Source organism: Aegilops tauschii, chromosome 2 (genome assembly GCF_002575655.3).
Source record: "Aegilops tauschii subsp. strangulata cultivar AL8/78 chromosome 2, Aet v6.0, whole genome shotgun sequence".
Lineage (NCBI taxonomy): Eukaryota > Viridiplantae > Streptophyta > Magnoliopsida > Poales > Poaceae > Aegilops > Aegilops tauschii.
The window spans coordinates 325,614,224-325,633,543 of record NC_053036.3 but is presented as its reverse complement, the minus strand read 5'-3'; the positions used below and the strand labels follow the sequence as shown (position 1 = coordinate 325,633,543).

General features: G+C 53.3%; 1 protein-coding gene across 1 annotated transcript; it reads left to right on the top strand.

Moving 5' to 3' along the window:
* Nucleotides 1–7,649: 7,649 nt before the first annotated feature.
* On the top strand, nt 7,650–8,594 carry LOC109762140 (uncharacterized). Its single transcript, XM_020320963.1, has 2 exons — nt 7,650–8,105; nt 8,208–8,594. Exons 1-2 carry the CDS (start codon nt 7,650–7,652, stop codon nt 8,592–8,594), a joined length of 843 nt encoding a protein of 280 aa, XP_020176552.1.
* Nucleotides 8,595–19,320: the final 10,726 nt, after the last annotated feature.

Below are 19,320 nucleotides of genomic sequence, written 5' to 3'. Positions count from 1 at the left end.
TGAAGTTTATTGCGACGCTTCTCGTCGAGGACTTGGAGCAGTGCTTATGCAGGAAGGAAGAGTTGTGTCATATGCTTCACGACAACTTAAACCCCATGAGAAGAATTATGCTACGCATGATTTGGAATTAGCAGCCGTGGTGCATGCATTGAAGACATGGAGACATTTTCTCATCGGAAACCATTGTGAGGTGTACACGGATCACAAGAGTTTGAAGTATATTTTCACGCAGAAGGAGTTAAATCTCAGACAAAGGAGATGGTTGGACCTCATTAAAGATTATGATATGACATTGCATTATCACCCTGGAAAGGCTAACGTAGTAGCAGACGCGTTGAGCCGCAAGAGTCATGTTAACACCCTCATGACAGGAGAGTTACCTCAGGAGTTAGCCGAGGACCTTCGCGAGCTATGTTTGGAGATAGTCCCAAGAGGCTATTTAGCGACACTGGAGATTCAGTCTACCTTGATGGAAAGGATCCGAGAAGCTCAGAAGACGGACAAGGAGATTGAAGAGATAAAGGAGAAGATGAGCAAAGGAAAAGCCAAGGGATTTCGTGAGGATGAGCACGATACCTTATGGTTTGAGGACCGCGTATATGTACCAAATGATCCGGAGATCAGGAAGTTGATTTTGCAAGAAGCCCATGATTCACCGTACTCGATTCACCCAGGGAACACCAAGATGTATTTGGATCTGAAGAATACTCTCTGGTGGACCGGAATGAAGAAGGATATTGCAGAATATGTAGCAGTTTGTGATGTGTGTCAGAGAGTGAAGGCAGAACATCAGAAGCCAGCGGGATTGCTACAACCATTGCCGATACCCGAATGGAAGTGGGATAAAATAGGCATGGATTTTATCACGGGATTACCCAGGACTCGTTCAGGCTATGACTCAATATGGGTTGTAGTCGACCGTTTGACGAAAGTGGCTCATTTCATTCCAGTAAAGACCACTTACACCAGTGCTAAGTTGGCAAAGATATACATGACCAGGATTGTATGTTTGCATGGAGTTCCGAGGACCATTGTATCAGACAGAGGAACCCAAATTACCTCGAAGTTTTGGAAGCAATTACATGAAACATTGGGAACCAGGCTGGAATTTAGTACAGCTTTTCACCCACAGACAGATGGACAGACCGAGAGAGTCAACCAGATTTTGGAGGACATGTTGAGAGCTTGTGCCCTAGATTATGGATCTAGTTGGGACGACAACTTGCCATATGCGGAGTTTTCTTATAACAACAGCTATTAGACCAGTTTGAAGATGGCCCCTTTCGAAGCTTTGTACGGAAGGAGGTGTAGAACGCCGTTGTTATGGGACGAAGTTGGAGACCGTCAGTTGTTTGGACCAGATTTGATTAAGGAGTCTGAACAGAAAGTGAGGTTGATTCGCGATAGGCTCAAGGTAGCCCAGTCCAGGCAGAAGAGTTATGCTGATTCTAAACGAAAAGAGACAATTCACGAAGTCGGAGACAGGGTGTATCTTCGAGTATCACCACTTCGAGGAGTGAAGCGCTTTGGAGTTAAGGGAAAGTTAGCGCCCCATTTTATCGGACCATACAGAGTTGTGGAACGTATGGGAGAGGTTGCCTACAAGCTGGAATTGCCCGAAGGATTGTCTGGAGTTCATGATGTATTTCACGTTTCCCAGTTGAAGAAGTGCCACGCAGAGATGGCTGAGATACCACTGAGAGATACTGTGCCACTGGAAGCGATTCAGCTGGAAAGTGTTTTGACCTATGAGGAGAAACCAGTTAAGATTCTTGAGTATGCCAGCCGAGTTACACGCAGCAAGGTTATCAAGTTTTGCAAAGTCCAGTGGAGTCACCACACGGAGAATGAAGCCACCTGGGAGCGAGAGGAAGATCTACGGAAGGACCACTCCCACCTGTTTTCTAGCCAACCCGAATCTCGAGGGCGAGATTCATCTTAAGGGGGGTAGGTTTGTAACATCCCAAATTTTCAATTTGGAATGTTATACATAGATCATCATTGCATATCATATTTTATTGCATTTTGACAAATCCTCGATAAATCCTAAGCAACTCAAGGACCCTCGGAGAGAGTTGGGGATTTTCTTAAATTTTCATATTTGATTTTCATCAAATGATAAGACGAGGATTTTGGTTTTAATTATTTTCTCTCCGGAAAAATATTTCACTTTTAAAAATAAATGAGTGGAGAAAATATGACTTCTCCAAAGCAATTGAAATACTGGAGGAAAATGTTAAAATCATTTATTGGAATTTATTTGGATTTTATTTGCATTAAAAATATTGCATGTTTTCAAAATATTTATTTTGTGTTAAAAAAATGTTCACCCTATTCTAGATTTTCAAACTAGACGGGGAAAATTTATTTTATATTTTTTTGACTTTTATTTATTTTTCTACGAATTATTTTCCGCGGAACGTTTTAAAAAAACGCGCGCGCCCGCCGGGCCGAGCCCAGCTGCGCCAGGCCGCCGGCCCACCCCGCGCCCCTCTCTTTCCCCAGCACGCCGCCGCGCCGCCGTGTCCGCCATGGACATGGGAGCCGCCTCCCGCTCGGCTTGCCCCTCCCCCAAGCCACCGGAGCACCGCCCCCCTTTATATACCCCCTCTCTCCTCTCACCCCACCCCCCCGCCGCCGCCGCACGCCGGAGCCGCCGCCGGAGCCCCCCCCCCCCCCCCCGAGCCCCAAGCCCCGCCGCCTTCGCCGCCCCTCGACCGGAGCACGGGAGCCCCGCCGGAGCTTTGCCCCGACGAGGTACTGCCTCGCCTCGTTTTTGCCGGTTTTCGTTTTAAAAAAAACCCTAGATCGGTTTTGTTTTCGGTTTTATTATTTTGCGAGCGTTCATCGAACCGTTCGTTTTAACGAACGCGTTCGACGGTTTTTCTCTGTTAACGAACGTCCGTTCTTTAACCGTTCGTCCATTTTTCTTTTTCGTCGGATTTTTCCGCTATTTTTCTCAGATTCGATTTCTGATCGAATCTTCGTTTCTGTTTAACTTTTCGCTCGTTTATCGGAATCAGGCGATTCAAGCGCCTAGAGTTTCGTCTCGAAATTCTCTTTCCGTTTAACCTACTCAAACAAGTTTTTGCTACTGTAAAATTTGACCTAGATCCAGATTAGTAAACGAAGTTTCTTTCTTTAACAGTTTGACTTTCGTTGCTTCTTTCAAGTTGGTTCTTTTTGCAAACCGGAGTTCTTAAGTTGAACTTTCTGGTTGGATCTTTCATTCGAGTTTTACCTGTGCATTAGATGAGTACTGATTGTATGCTTGTTTGTTTGCGATAGAGTACCCGGAGTGTGCCGCTTGTTACTTCGAATCGCTAGGTTTTGCGGATCATCAGCAAGGCAAGTAACACTTTGATCATACCTTCCATACCCAGTTTTTATTGCATTAGATCTATTCCTCAAACTCTTGCATGATTAGGATCTAATTAAATTGTGGGAATTGGGAAGTAGTTGAGGTAGTACCTATTACCTGTTTTATTTATCAAACCCTTGGGAGTTACTTCTACGTTTGCTATTATATTGCCATGCTATGCTCGTAGACGTGGATTGGGTTTGAGAGACTTCCATGACAGATGTGAGATTGTTAATTAACGGTTTACCTAAGGTGGCAACTAAAACTCACATCTGGGTGGATTGAGGTACCTGGGTATTCCAGGATTGCCTTTTTTTCTTTGGACCGCCACCCAGGTTCAAAGGGATCATAAGATTATTCATGCTCGAAACTTCCGTGTGCAGCCGCAAGCTATTATGGGCTCTAGCATAGTTGACTAAGTTGTGTGAACTCTTACAGTGGTAGACTAGCAGATGTAGGGGAAAGTAGGTGTAACGGTCTACCCATACGTAAGGTGCAAACACTTCTGAAAGACTGTGTCTCGGTCATCCGTTACTCAAACACCATGTAGTGCGAGTAATCCAACGGAGGCGATCGAGTCTTGTGGGGAAAAGTGCACAAACCTCTGCAGAGTTTACAAACTAATCATGGTTAGCCGTGTCCCCGGTTATGGACAACTTGAGTATCTAGTACTTGGATCATCATGTGAATCTCATCACTATGTTACTTCTAATTAATTTTGTTGGGTTATTGATGACATTTAATTGGGATTGAGATGCTGTCAACCATCTCAATGTTTCACAACCACCATGATAGTTAAATAAAATTTATTCCTTTGAAGTAGGATAAAATTGGCTTTTTCGCAAATTGTAACCATAGAGCTTTCCACCAGCCATATATGCATGTAGTATAGCATTATTTTGTTCATTATTCTCTATGTGTTACATTGCCAGCATATTCTATGTGCTGACCCGTTTTCGGGCTGCAACGTTTCATGTTGCAGACTTTTCAGACGATGAGTAAGGTGCCTTAGGTCGTGGTCTTATACTCAGTGATGCTGCTGGAGTTGATGGACTCACTTATCTTCCAAGTCTTCCGCTGTTATCGTTATTAGATGGCCTTAAGCCATATTTATCATACTTAATCTCTTCGGGGATATTCGATGTAATAAGTGTGTGATTGCTACTCTGTTATAAATCCTCCATTTGTACTGTGCGTGTCAGCATTACTGATCCAGGGATGACACTGGTGCACAGAAGCACAGACCATTTGAGGTCTGGTCGCTACACAGCATCAACGCGCGGGTCGACTTCGAGCAAGCCTTCGTGCGCAACTTCACCGGCACCTACAAGCGACCCGGCCGCCCAGTCAGCTCGCCATGTGCGTGCAGGGGCCTGCGGAAACTGGCCGCGAGTACCTCACACGCTGGACCGAACTCCGGAATAGCTGCGAGGGCGTCCATGAAGTCCAGGCGATCGAGTACTTCGTCAACGGGTGCTGAGACGGCACCCTCCTCAAGCACAAGCTCTTGCGCTCTGAGCCGGCCACCATGGTCGCGCGCATGGTGACGGCGGACAAGTACGCCAACGCTGACTCCGCCATGAAGATCCAGGTGGCACTGGATGAAGCCAGCAAAGCAAAGCCGGTGCCCCCTCCGATGCCGGCCGGCTAAGGATGCCGGCAGCAGCACAACCAGCAGAACAACAAGCGCAAGGCCGATCAACCGGCCCAGCGATACGACAACCGGCTCATCGCGGCCGCCGAGCAGGCGCCCACGACCGACCCGGCCGCCAAATGCCGGCAAACCGGCAAGACGACGTGGCAGCCCGCCATGAGCTTCGAAGAGATGCTCGACGCTCCCTGCAAGCACCACAGCGGCGCGAGGCCGTCCACGCACACACTTCGGCAGTGCGCCATCACCAAGCGCATCGCAAGGGGCGACATCCCACCGCCTTCGGCCCCGGCTCCGGGAGCGGCGCAGCCGCCTCCGCCTCCACCGGTCGGCGACGCAATGCGCGATGACCCATACCTGGCCCAGAACGCGACCTACGTCGTCTTCACCAACCTCGGCGATGACAAGCGCAGCGAGCGCCTCCTTCGGCAGGAGGTGAACACCGTCATCCCAGCCAAGACGGAATACATGCATTGGTCGGAACGCCTAGTCACCTGGACCCGGGAGGACCACCCGGCCGTCATGCCGAACCCGGGTGGTTACGCCCTCGTCCTCGACTCCACCATCATCGTGCCCCGGCGCACGTGCAAATTCTACCGGGTTCTCGTCGACGGCGGCAGCAGCATCAACATCTTGTACCATGTCACCATGACCAAGCTCGGCCTCGAGGCCAAGGACCTGGAGCCAACCCGGATGATCTTCCACGGCATCGTTCCCAGCCTCTCCTGCTCCCCGATCAGCCGGATCTGGCTCGACGTCCTGTTCAGCGACAGCAACCACTTCCGACGCGAGCCGATCTGGTTTGAGGTGGTGGACCTGTCCAGCGCGTACCACGCGCTGGTGGGCCCGCCCGTGCTCGCCAAGTTCATGGCGGTCCCCCACTATGCCTACCTGAAGATGAAGCTGCCGGGTCCAAAGGGCCTCATCACCGTCGCCGGCGACTACTGCAAGTCCCTGGAGTGCGCCCGAGACAGCGCCAAACTAGCCGAGTCGCTGGTCATAGCCGAGGAGCGGCGCCAACTCGACCGGATCGTCGCCCTAGCCCAAGAGACGTCGGCCGCACAGATCCCGGCTGAGGAGCTGGCCGATGAGGCCGCGTTCAAGCCCTCCAAGGAGACCAAGAAGGTGAAGCTAAACCCCGAAGACCCCAGCTACAGCAAGTACGTTGTCGTGGGCACCCGCCTTGACAGCAAATAGGAAGGCGAGCTCGTCGACTTGCTCCGTGAGAATCGGCATATCTTTGCATGGACCCCAAAGGACATGTCGGGTATCCCAAGGAAGTACACCGAGCACAAAATCCATGTTCCCAAGGACGCCAAGCATGTCCGTCAACCCCTACAACGTTTTTCCAAAGAGAAGAGAAGGACCATCGGTGAAGAGGTCGCCAAGCTTTTGGCAGCCGGCTTCATCAGGGAAGTGTTTCACCCCGAGTGGCTGGCCAACCCAGTCCTCGTCCTGAAGAAGAACAAGACCTGGCGCATGTGTATCGACTACACCAGCCTGAACAAGGCCTGCCCCAAAGACCCGTTCGCCCTCCTGCGGATCGACCAAGTCATCGACTCCACTGCCGGGTGTGAGCTCATGTCCTTCCTGGATGCTTACTCCGGCTATCACCAGATCAAGCTGGACCCAGCCGACGCCCTGAAGACGTCCTTCATCACGCCCTTTGGGGCGTATTGCTACATCACCATGATGTTCGGCTTGAAGAACACCGGTGCCGCTTTCCAGCGCTGCATGCAGAAATGCCTGCTGCCGCAACTCAGCCGCAACATCCACGTCTACGTGGACGACATCGTGGTGAAGACCAAGCAGCACCTCACGCTCCTCGACGACCTGAAGGAAACCTTCGCCAACCTATGCGAGTAAAAGGTCAAGCTCAACCCGGAAAAATGCGTTTTCGGCGTCCCGGCCGGAAAGCTACTCGGCTTCCTCGTCTCGGAGCGCGGCATTGAGGCAAACCCGTAGAAGATCAAGGCCATCGAGCGCATGCGCAAGCCGGCTCGGCTGCACGATGTCCAGAAATTCACCGGCTACTTGGCCTCGGTCAGCCGGTTCCTCAGCCGGCTGGGCGAGAGGGCCTTGCCCCTGTATCAGCTAATGAAGAAGACGACGCTGTTCGAATGGAACGACCAGGTAGACGAGGATTTCCGGGATCTCAAGCGCATGCTCTCCACCGCACCAGTCCTGGCCTCACCGACCGAGAAGGAGCCGCTGTTGCTCTATATCGTCGCAACCTCGCAGTCTTTCAGCACAGTGATGGTGGTCGAGTGACTAGAGAAGGACAAGGTCCAAGCCATCCAACGTCCCGTCTACTACCTGAGCGAGGTGCTCTCCGCCTTGAAGCAGAACTACCCGCACTACGAGAAGATGTGTTACGGCGTGTACTTCACCGCCAAGAAACTGAAGCAGTACTTCCAAGAGCATGTCGTCACCATGGTCAGCACGGCTCCTCTCGGTGAAATCATCGGGTGCCGGGATGCCTCTGGCCGGGTCGCCAAGTGGGCGCTCGAGCTAGCCGGTCACACCATCCTCTACGAACCCCGCACCACGATCAAGTCCCAAGCTTTGGCCGACTTCCTCATCGACTGGACCAAGACCCAGTACCTGCCGCCGCCACCGGACTCGACGCACTGGCGCATGCACTTCGACGGCTCGAACATGCGACTCGGCCTAGGGGCCGGCATCGTGCTGTCCTCCCCCAAGGGCGACTGGCTCAAGTACGCACTGCAGATTCACTTCGCCGCCTCCAACAACGTCACCGAGTATGAAGCCCTTGTGCACGGCCTTCGGCTTGCCAACGAACTCGGCATCCGGCGCATCCTGTGCTACGGCGACTCGGACATAGTGGTGCAGCAGTGCTCCGGCAAGGGGGATGCCCATGACTCCAACATGGCAAGCTACCGCTTCCTCGTCCAGAAGCTGTCCGGATTCTTCGTGGGCTGTGAGTTCCTCCATGTCCCGCGCGCAGAAAATGAGGCGGCCGGCACGCTCGCAAAGATCGCCTCGTCCCGGCAGTCCATTCCGTCCGGTGTCTCCGTCGAGCATCTGCACAAGCTATCCGTCAAGCCGTCTCCGGACTCCGAGTCCATCCACGTACCAGCCGACCCGGGCGCGCCCCAACCCGGCCCGGGGACTGCTCCACCCGGCCTGGGGACTGCCGAACCCGGCCCGGGGGCGGTTCAACCCGGCTCAGAGGCTGCCGCCCCAGAGCCCGAAATGGTGGCCGTCTTCGCCGTAGTAACGACGCCATCCTGGGCCCTGCCCATCTCGGAGTTCCTGGAGAACGGGGTCCTCCCCATGGACGAGACCGAAGATCGACAAGTGCAGCACCGAGCCTCCGCCTACAGCATCATAAACAACGAGCTCGCCAAGCGCAGCTGCACCGGCATATTCCAACGCTGCGTCGAGCAAGACAAGGGCATTGAGATCCTCCTCGACATACACCGGGGCGAGTGCAGGCACCACGCCGCCTCGCGATCCCTGGTGGCTAAGGCTTTCCACCATGCTTTCTACTGGCCCACGACCCTCGAAGACGTAGAGTCGCTCGTTCTCAAATGCGAAGGATGCCAGCGCTTCAGCTAGCGCAGCCATCAGCCGGCGTCGGCACTCTGGACCATCCCAATCGCCTGGACATTCGTGGTCTGGGGACTCGACATGGTGGGACCCTTCAAGACCGCTTGAGGCGGCATGACGCATTTGATGCTGGCGGTGGACAAGTACACCAAGTGGATCGAAGCGAGGCCGATCAAGAAGCTGGACAGGCCGACGGCCGTTCGATTCGTCAAGGACATCGCGGTACGCTACGGCATGCCGAACAACATCATTATGGACAATGGCACCAACTTCGCCAAGGGCATGCTCGCGCAGTACTGCTCCGTCTCCGGCATCCACCTCGACCTGGCTTCCGTCGCGCATCCATAGTCCAACGGCCAGGTCGAGCGGGCTAACGGCCTCATCCTATCCGGCATCAAACCGTGACTCGTCGAGCCCCTCATCCGTTCACTCGGCAGTTGGCTTGATGAGTTGTCGGCCGTCCTCTGGAGTCTCCGCACCACGCCAAACAGGTCGACCGGGTTCACCCCATTCTTCCTAGTCTACGGAGCAGAAGCCATCATCCCGACCGACGTCGAGTTCGACTCACCGCGTGTAACGATGTACATGGAAGCCGAAGCCAAGGAAGCCCGTGAAGACGGCGTCGACATAGTCGAAGAAGCACGTCTCCTAGCGCTCAGTCGCTCGGCCATCTACCAGCAAGGCCTGAGGCATTACCACAGCAAGAAGATCAAGCCCCTCGCTTTCCCAGAGGGAGACCTCGTCCTCCAGCTCGTCCAAGAGTAGACCGGCCAACACATGTTGTCCTCCCCATGGGAGGGACCCTTCATCGTTAGCAAGGCCTTGTACGACCGCAATGCGTACTACCTCATCGACGCCGGCAAGTCAAACAAGCGCAAGAGGGACACCGCCGGCGAAGAAACAACCCGGCCATGGAATGCAGAGCTCCTCCGCCCATTTTACAGTTAGCCGTGTGCACGTATGTAGCGCTGCCTTTTGTAATCATCTGAAAACTATGGGATCCCCGAACGAATCTTGGGAGCTGCCCTTTTATGACCAAGCCATTTGTGTCTCCTACATTTGTGCATTGCTTTCTTCTTAAAACAACCCGACCACCGGGTCGACTTGCTCGACCCGGGGGCTCGGGGGCTGGCCGGCTTAGCCGCCCGCCTTTTTTTCTTAGCGGCTCTTAATGCGTTGGATCGCCACGGCCTCTCGCTTCGCCTCAAGCCGCAGAACCGGCTTCGGCTGTCGGCTGGCAAGCATATGGGACCAAAAGCACCAGCGCGCCACGAGCACTAAGCCGAGAATCGCCGAGTCGCCCTACCCGGCCCCGCCACTTTAAGTTGCTGCACGACCGGCTGATCGCCAACCCGGCCCTGCCAGATTGCCGCTTGCCGGCCCAGTGGGTGTTTCGCTCACGCTCAACGTTTCGAAAGCCTAAATATCGCACGCTCCTCTCAAAGGCTGAACCCCTTGTCACGGAACGGAGCCTTGGTCGTCAGACTCGTGGGGGAGGAAACCAAAGGGGGGAAGTTGTGAAAGAACGGCTCCAGAGACGAAAAGCAAAAGCGCAGGCATCGACGAAGTTTTTTCTTACCGCCGGGTCGCTCAACCCGGCCGCGCCACTTTAAGTTGCTGCCCGACCGGCTGCTCGCCAACCCGGCCCCGCCGGATTGCCGCCAGCCGGCCCAGTGGGTGTTTCGCTCGCACTCAACATTGCGAAAGCCTAAGTACTGCACGCTCTTCTCAAAGGCCCAACCCCTTGTCACGGACCGGAGCCTCGGCCGTCAGACTCGCGGGGGAGAAGCCCAGGATGGGAAAGCGCAGGAAAATGGCTCGAAAAAAATAAAAGCAAAAGCGCAAACATCCACAAAGCTCATACATCTTAAATTAAGAAACAGGCCCAAGGCCAGAGTTCATTACACCGAGTCAACCCCCAGTGGGTGGGTGGACCTGCTACCTAACAGAATTTTTTACTAAGTTAAAAATCAGGCATTCCCGCCGCCGAATCGCGCAGCTCCCGGGTCCGCTGAGGTGCCGGTATCCTCCTCCCCGATTCCGCCATCCTCCGCCCGCTCCGGCTGGAACTTGTCATGGACGGCAAACCCGGCGATGTAGCTGGCCCGGGCTGCGATCCGTCCGGCCTCAGCCTGCAGCTGGCTCTCCGGGCCGGCTCGCTGGCCCATCAACGCATCCAGCGCCAGGTCCGGATACCAAGACACCACGAACCTGAGCGCCATCTTGGCACCGGCACGAGCGGCGAAAACCCTCCACTCATGAAGACGGTCTGGGCCTGCCACCAACCACCGCGCCAGCCGCGTGAAGCTGGTCGGCGCGACGGCACCCGGCCAGAGGGCCGCTGTCATCGCCGCGCCGGCCTCAGAGAGCCGCCCCATCTGCTCGCTCAAGACTCGCAGACGGGCCTCGGCGGCGGTCACAATCTCTGGGAAGGTCCAGGCCACCCGCGGGTCAGTCCCGGTGCCGACGATCCCTTGCGGGCCGCACTGAAAGCGGACCGCCTCCTCCACCAGCTGGCGCGTCTCCGGGATGGCCCTTGCCGAGAAGAAAAGCAAGTGAGAAGAAAGTCACTAAGGAAGAAAAGCCGGAGTCCCAATCCGGCAACAACAAAACCAAAGGAAAGCACTTACTGGAGAAGGACTCTTCCAGGTGCTGCGCTTCGAGCAACGTACCGCGCCGCTCCCGGGCGATGGTGCGGTCACGCTCCTGGAGCATCTTCTCAAGATCAGCGACCTTGGCAAGGGCCGCCTGTCGGTGTCAAAACCGGTGGATCTCGGGTAGGGGGTCCCGAACTGTGCATCTAAGATCGATAGTAACAGGAGACGGGGGACACAATGTTTACCCAGGTTCGGGCCCTCTCTATGGAGGTAATACCCTACTTCCTGCTTGATTGATCTTGATTAATATGAGTATTACAAGAGTTGATCCACCACAAGATCGTAATGACTAAAACCCTAGAAGTCTAGCCTATATGACTGCGATTATGATTGTTTTTTCTCTATGGACCTAACCCTCCAGTTTATATAGACACCAGAGGGATCTAGGGTTACATAAAGTCGGTTACAGAGAACGGAATCTTCATATTTTGCCGCCAAGCTTGCCTTCCACGCCAAGGACAGTCCCATCCGGACACGGGTAGAGTCTTCGGTCTTTGTATCTTCACAGCCCATCAGTCCGGCCCATGGCTAACAGGCCGGACGCCCGAGGACCCCTTAGTCCAGGACTCCCTCAGTAGCCCCTGAACCAAGCTTCAATGACGAGGTGTCCGGCGCGCAGATTGTCTTCGGCATTGCAAGGCGGGTTCCCCTTTTCCGAATACTCCAAATAGACTTCGGACACAACGAATGTATCCGGATCTACAGAACAAGTACCACACACAACCGCAGAGAGTATAATATTTCACGAGTCCAATCCGCTGACAACTTTTTGTAATGTGACATCACGTTTGCCCGGTCATTATTTCGAACCGTTTTCGCCTGCCGTTCCACGTTTTGAGACGCGGTTTTCATTGGCACGTCTTGTCGAAGCAGAGATCGTGACCCCTTATTATGGGATTCTCATCAATACGGGCGTGGGTAATCCAACCGTGCCGTTCGCACAGCCCTTGGGAACAGGCGAGTTTTAAGGCGAGTGGGGAGGCACTTGATATTCACTGCCTTTATAAGGAGATAAGGATTCCCCTTCTTCACCCACGCCTTCCCTCTCTCTGCCCTTCCATTCTCGAGCTCCAGCACCCAAGTCCTCATCTTTTTCGCCTCAAGAAAGCTCTCAACCATGTCCAAATCTGGAGGGCAAGGCAAGTGGATGGCCTCCTCCGTCAAGGAGAAGGACATCACTGAGCTTCGGGCGGCCGGGTATCTGGCGAAAGAAATCGCCCACCGTCTTCCGGCGAAGGGGCAAGTCGTCCCCACCCCGAAGCCCAATGAGAGGGTGGTGTTCATCCCTCATTTCGTCCGCGGGTTAGGGTTTCCTCTCCACCCTTTCGTCTGCGGACTTATGTTCTATTACGGGCTAGATTTTTATCATCTAGCCCCGAACTCCTTCCTCAACATCTCGGCATTCATTGTCGTGTGCGAGGCCTTCCTCCGCATTCCTCCCCATTTCGGACTCTGGCTCAAGATCTTCAATGTGAAGCCGAAGGTGGTGGATGGCCAACACGCGGAGTGCGGAGGTGCCATGGTGAGCAAGATGCCCAATGTCACATGGCCCAAAGGTACCTTCGTGGAGACTGTCAAGGAGTGGCAGAAGGTGTGGTTCTACATCACAGAGCCTCGCGACGCCACCTGGGCTGTAGCTCCTGAGTTCAAATCCGGAGCTCCAATGCGGCTCACCTCCTGGATAGGGAATGGCCCAAATTGGTCTTCGTCGGACGAGCTGATAGCGCTGCAAACGTGCATCCAAAGCATGGTGGATAAAAACATCAAGCTCGTCCATGTGATACAGGTGATGCTAGTTTGCCGGATCCTTCCATGCCAGAGCCGAACATGCCTTTTATGGTAATTTGATCCTGAGAAGCACCAAACCTTGGAAAGGCTCTTCGGAACTACTCACGAAGATGTTTGGAAGTTGCTCTTTAAGGGCAGCGAGACGTCGCCGGACATAGACTCGGACCGCGGGCACGATCTTGCACATCCTGCTAGTGCGGTAAGTATTTTCTCGTCTCAAGGTGCGCCCTCTACTTGCTTGTTCAAGGAAGATATCTAAAACTTCACTATTTATTTTTTCAGGTATGGACAGAGAAAGCAGAGCGGATTTGGTGTCCGGCTCCGCTGCCCGAGGAACCAGTCATCCCACTCCTGGCGAAGATGCTGGTTCCGGTGCCCTACAAGGCGCCGGAGAAGAAGGCCAAGAAAAATGCCAAGGGGGCCAAAAGTGGCCCTCGCCGCAAGGGCGCTTCGGACGTGACGTCCGAAGACAAGACTCACTCCTCTACCGCCGAAGACGACGACGAGGAGGAGGAAGAAAGCAACTCTCCCCCTGATGGGGGAAGGGAGAAGAGGGCGGCCTCCACAAATCAGGAGGCGGAGGCGCCCAAGAGGGGGAAGGGCCCCCTCGCGGATAACTCTGCGTGGGACGTCGACAGCAGCCCAGAGCGACGCCCTCGAAGCAAGCCCCTGGCCGCATCGTATGTACTAAAAGCCCATATGCGTCCATGTATCCGGCCTCTCCTCTTCATGGTATAAACATGTTTAATTATGCTATTGCAGTCCGGCCCACAACAGCTCCCCGCGATCCTCATCAAGAGGTTCGCTGGATTCAAAGGCGATGGCCGGCGAGTCACCGCCGGCCGCTAACTCTCCCCAGGCGAAGGGTGATGACGAGGTACTATCCCAAAGGACCTTCCCAGGCCAGGGAGAGGTTTAGGAGGCCGTCAGGGTGGCGCCGGAGGGCGAAACCTCGGTCGCTGAACACCTGGGGGAGCAGGTCCCCGTGGAGACTGGCGTTGGGGGCCGTGTTTAGTTCGGACCCCAGCCGAACACGGTTCCGGAGACCCATACGGCTCCGGAATCCGGCGAGCAGCCTCCTTCAAGAGAAGGAGGTGTGCCTGTCCCGCCGGTGACCTCTGTCCAGCCAGAGGCACCGGATAATCTGCTGGTAGCGCTACAAGGCGCTTCCATTGTGGAGGAACACTGTATCCTTATGGGTACGGTGATTGAGAGGGTTCAGTCCGTCAAGAGCGGACTGACCGAAGCCTGCGGCAGCCTGTTGACAGGCTTTGAGGTAAGCAACGCAAAGGGAAAAGTCCTAGTATAGACAGTAGCCCCTGAGACACTGTCCGGTGTTCGGGAAGAAAAGCTGGACAGAGGATCAATTAATTTTCGCAGGAAACTAACTAAATATACCTTATGTGAACAAGTAGGCGTTGTTGCTGGCCGCATCCTCTCAAGCAGCGGAGGTCTCCGGACTAAAGCTGAGTCTGGAGCGAGCCGAAGAAGAGCTCGGCCTTGTAAAAAGGCAGCTGGAGGACAAGCGAGGTATGTTGTAACTAGCTGTTTATTCGAAAAAAATGAATGATGTGTATTGACCGTAGTGCCATGATATTTGTAGGAGCGGCGACCGAGGTCGAGGCCCTTAAAAAGGCCCTGGCCAAAGCCAAGGAGAAAGCTGCCAAGGAACAAGCCGCTCTTAAGAAGCACGAGGCCAGGCTTCATGAGGTCCAGCAAGAGCTCCAGGATGCCGTGAAAAAGTGCGAGACCTTGGAGCGCGATGTTTCGGCTCAAGAGACCGAACTCGCCAAGGCTCGCCAAAGCGCGGAAGAGTCCCGGGTTGAAGCCCAGGGTGCCCTCCAGGAGATCCAGTCGGCCAAGAAAATCATGGCGAGTAAGGCATTTAGTATGCAAAGCAAGCATGTGAAGAAGAAGTATTTCTTACTAACCCGGATTTGGAGTTCTCCAGGGGCGTTTGCAGATTTGCCGTGCGGTGTTTCTGACGCTGCGGGATTCTTCCGGGCCGAAGAAGGGAGCTCAACAGAGAAGCTGTTATGGTCGCAATACCTTGCGCCAAAACATCCAGTGCCCTTTACCGATCAGCTAAAACAGTTGGTCGAGCTGCATAAGGTGGCCGAAGTGGCCATGAAGGATTTAATAATCCGGCTATGGCCTGCTGAAGCTATACCCAGCAGCTACTTCGGTCTCGTGAAGTGGCCGGTAGATGACTGCCCTCGGCTGGACATCGTCAAGCGGCCGGACTGCATCGAGGGTGCGCGCATGGCCTTCACCCGCGTCAAGATGTGGTGGGGGAAGATGGATGCCGTCAAGCTTGTGACCGAGGGGCCGCCTGAGGGCAAGGAGCACCGCACGCCCGAGCGGTATTTTGAAGACGTCCTGGAGGGGTCTCGCATTGTGGCGACGCAATGTGCGCAAGACATTATTTTTGAATGAATGCATTCATGTTGTCTCTGCCTTGTATGATGAAACAAAGTCGTTATGTAATATAATGTTTCTTTTAAAAAAAATTACCTCATGTGCGGCCGTGTTGTATGAAATCTGAGAGTTGGCCAGTCGTCGGCTTCTGCCCCCATGTAGGTAGTACGGGGGTGTTCGGGATGGAATCTAAACACTCTTGATCCAATTGTTCGGTCCTTGAAGGAGGTGTTTAGCGCAACGAACCAGGCAATAAGACTATGCGGCTTGAACACCCTCACTTAGCCATAGGAGTTTGACAATAAAAATTTAGGCGCAGCCCCTAGTATTCGAACTAGGATCCAGAAACACCTAATCGGGCAAGTACCAATCCCTCGCGTAATGCGGAAAAAATCTCTAAAGATTTGAGACCTCCGAAGAGCTGACTGGCTCTCGCCACATCATGACAGTCAGTTTTTGGCTTTCCCTACTGAGGTGCTCATCCGGGTAAACTAGGGCACAATCGCAGTATTTCTCCCTTTACTACCCTAGCCGATATAATGGAACGTAAGGTAGCAAGCACAGGAGCCGGGCAACCCAACTATTGACCAAAGACATGATTCAGAGCCAATGCATATAGTGCTAAATTCGGTGTGCTGAACTATACTGTAAAAAGTGTTCGAACTTTGTTGCCGTGTTGCGGGGCGCTATGAAGCCCCTGACAAATTGAAACGTACCAAAGTGTACGGGTGCTATTTGATAAAGTTATCAAAAAAGAAAATAAGAGAGGATAGTAAGCTAGAGCCGTAGAATTTGGGCCGCAAACTGTTTCCATTATAATTTGGTTAATACGTCGAAGCGCATTTGTACAAGTAGTGCAATAAGCAACAGGCTATTTAATATGCCACAACCACCAAGGGAGATCTGCGTGTTGGTCCTGAAAGTAGGTAAAGTGGTCAGTTTAAAGAGACCACCTGGAAATTCCCCTCTATGTCCATGCTTACTGCCATCTTGGTGTATTTATCCTTCGAAAGGACCTGCGATCAGGCCATCAGGGAAGGCCTGTGGAAAAGACACCTGAAAAGTGGAAAAAAGGAAACAGTGAAAGTATATGTGTCCGGGGGGCGGTCGAGCCGTATTGTGGATCACAAGCTAGTTATGCCTCTGTCTATGCCCATGGTATTTCCATTGCGTAGTTATGTACGCGCGGTACGAATGCCGCCACTTGATTGGGACTGGGATGGAGGCCGAATTGCTAATCGAGCTCTTGACGAGCCGAGTTGTCCTGCTGCATAATAGTACGGACTCTCTTGACAGTGTCCGGGAGCACGGCCGCCGAATTAAGGTTCTTCTTGAAAAGGCCGCTCTGTACTTCTGCTGCTAAGGCAGCGGTGTGCTCCTCGGTGCGGAGGGAGCGTTCCGTGTTTCCATTAACTATTATGACGTCACGTGGTCCGGGCATCTTGAGCTTGAGATAAGCATAGTGTGGCACCACGTTGAATCGAGCAAATGCGGTTCGTCCAAGCAGTGCGTGATTGCCGCTGCGAAAAGGGACGATATCGAAGATTAACTCTTCACTTTGGAAGTTGTCCAGAGATCCGAAGACAACCTCTAGTGTGATTGAGCCCGTACAGCGGGCCTCTACACCTGGTATGACTCCTTTAAAGGTAGTCTTTGTGGGCTTGATCCGTGATGGATTAATGCGCATTTTCCACACTGTATCGTGATAGAGCAGGTTGAGGCTGCTGCCGCCGTCCATTAGGACTTGCGTCAGGTGGAATACATCAATTATTGGGTCAAGGAACAGTGCGTCCGAACCGCCATGACGGATATTGGTCGGATGATCCTGACAATCGAAGGTAATCGGGCATGACGACCATGGATTAAATTTTGGGGCGACTGGCTCTATCACATAGACGGCCCTGAGCGCGCGCTTGCGCTCCCTCTTGGGGATGTGGGTAGCGTATATCATGTTCACCATTTTGACATGAGGGGGAAACTTCTTCTATCCCCCTGTGTTCAATGGTCGGGGTTCCTCGTCATCATCCTCGCTTTGCGATCCCTTCTCCTTGTTTTCAGCATTTAACTTGTCGGCCTGTTTAAAAACCCAACAATCTCTGTTGGTATGATTGGCTGGTTTGTGTGGGGTGCCATGGATCTGGCACGGACGGTCGAGTATGCGGTCCAAACTAGATGGTCCCGAATTGTTTCTTTATATGGCTTCTTCCACTGACCGGTCTTGGAGCCACTGAATCCGGCGTTGATTGTAGTGTCATCGGTGTTATCACCATTGCTTCGATGTTTGTGTCTGTTGCGTCGGAGCTTTCTGTTGCTATTTTTGACCTCGGAGGTGCCCACTTCGCTTGCCGTATTTTTGCTACGGGCCAGCCAACTATCCTCACCCGCACAAAAGCGGGTCATGAGTGCCGTGAGGGCTGCCATGGACTTCGGCTTTTCTTGGCCGAGGTGGCGGGCGAGCCATTCATCGCGGATGCTGTGATTGAAGGCCGCTAGGGCTTCGGCATCCGGACAGTCGACGATCTGGTTATTTTTAGTTAGGAACCTAGTCCAGAATTTCCTGGCTGACTGTCCGGGCTGTTGAACTATCTGACTTAAGTCATCGGCATTGGGTGGCCGGACATATGTACCTTGGAAGTTATCGTGAAAGGAGTCTTCCAAATGCTCCCAACTGCCAATAGAGTTTTCAGGCAGACTATTTAACCAGTGTCGAGCTGGCCCTTTGAGTTTCAACAGGAGGTATTTGATGGCGTGGAGGTCATCTCCACAGGCCATGTAGATATGGAGAAGAAAATCCTCGATCCACACCGCCGGATCAGTTGTTCCATCATATGATTCAATATTCACGGGTTTAAACCCTTTTGGGAATTCATGCTCCATTACTTCATCAGCGAAGCAAAGAGGGTGTGTGGCGCCTCTATATCGGGCCACATCGCGACGTAGCACCGATGGAGTCCGTCTGCGGTTTTCGGCCCGGGCGTGACTAGGCTTGTCACGTCCTAATAGATACCCGTTGTCACGTGTCGGGGCACGTCCTCGCGATCCGTATATCGATCTAGTATGTCCTACTCTATTGTACAGTTCCTGCCGAAGGTCGTGTGTATAACCACGAGCTGTTTAATCTCTGCCTTTACGATGAGGTGGGGCGGGCTGGTGTTCGGCTTGAGTTGCCGCTTTATCCCGACCACGTGGTGGTCGGTCAGCCGCATTGCGCGATGATGGTACTGGTTCCGGCGCCTCATCATCGAATTGAGGTAGCAATTGTGCTTCGAGTAGCTTTTGGCCGGGCGCTTGAGGCCGTATTCTTCGGCTGCTAGGACGTCAGTCCATCTATCGTTGAGCAGATCTTGGTCAGCTTGAAGCTGCTGATGCTTCTTTTTTAGGCTCCTTGCTGTGGCTATTAGCTGGCGCTTAAAGCGCTCCTGCTCGAGAGGTTCCTCAGGCACGATAAAATCCTTGTTGCCGAGGCTCACCTCATCCTCGGAGAGCGGAAGATAATTACTGTCATCTGAGTCATTGTTTATGGCCTGTTCGTCCGGGCTAACTTGCCCATTTTCCCGTTCCTCCTGTTCGGAAGTTATCTCAATGGGGACTTCATTATCTTTAGCATCGTCTGGAGTATTGTTTTCTCCCGTGTCGGTATTGCTGTCTTTTCCACGACGTGACTTAGAGCGGCGCCACTGACGCCGGCGCTTTGGCTGTATCACAAGAAGTTCCTCCTCAACTGGATCTTGTTTGTCATCGTCGTTAGTTCTTTTAGGTGTATCCACCATGTACACATCGTAAGAAGAGGTGGTCGTCCAACGTCCGATAAATGGCGGGTTTTGGCCCTACTCCTCATCGGCATCGTCGTCCATACCGTCGATATCTTCGGA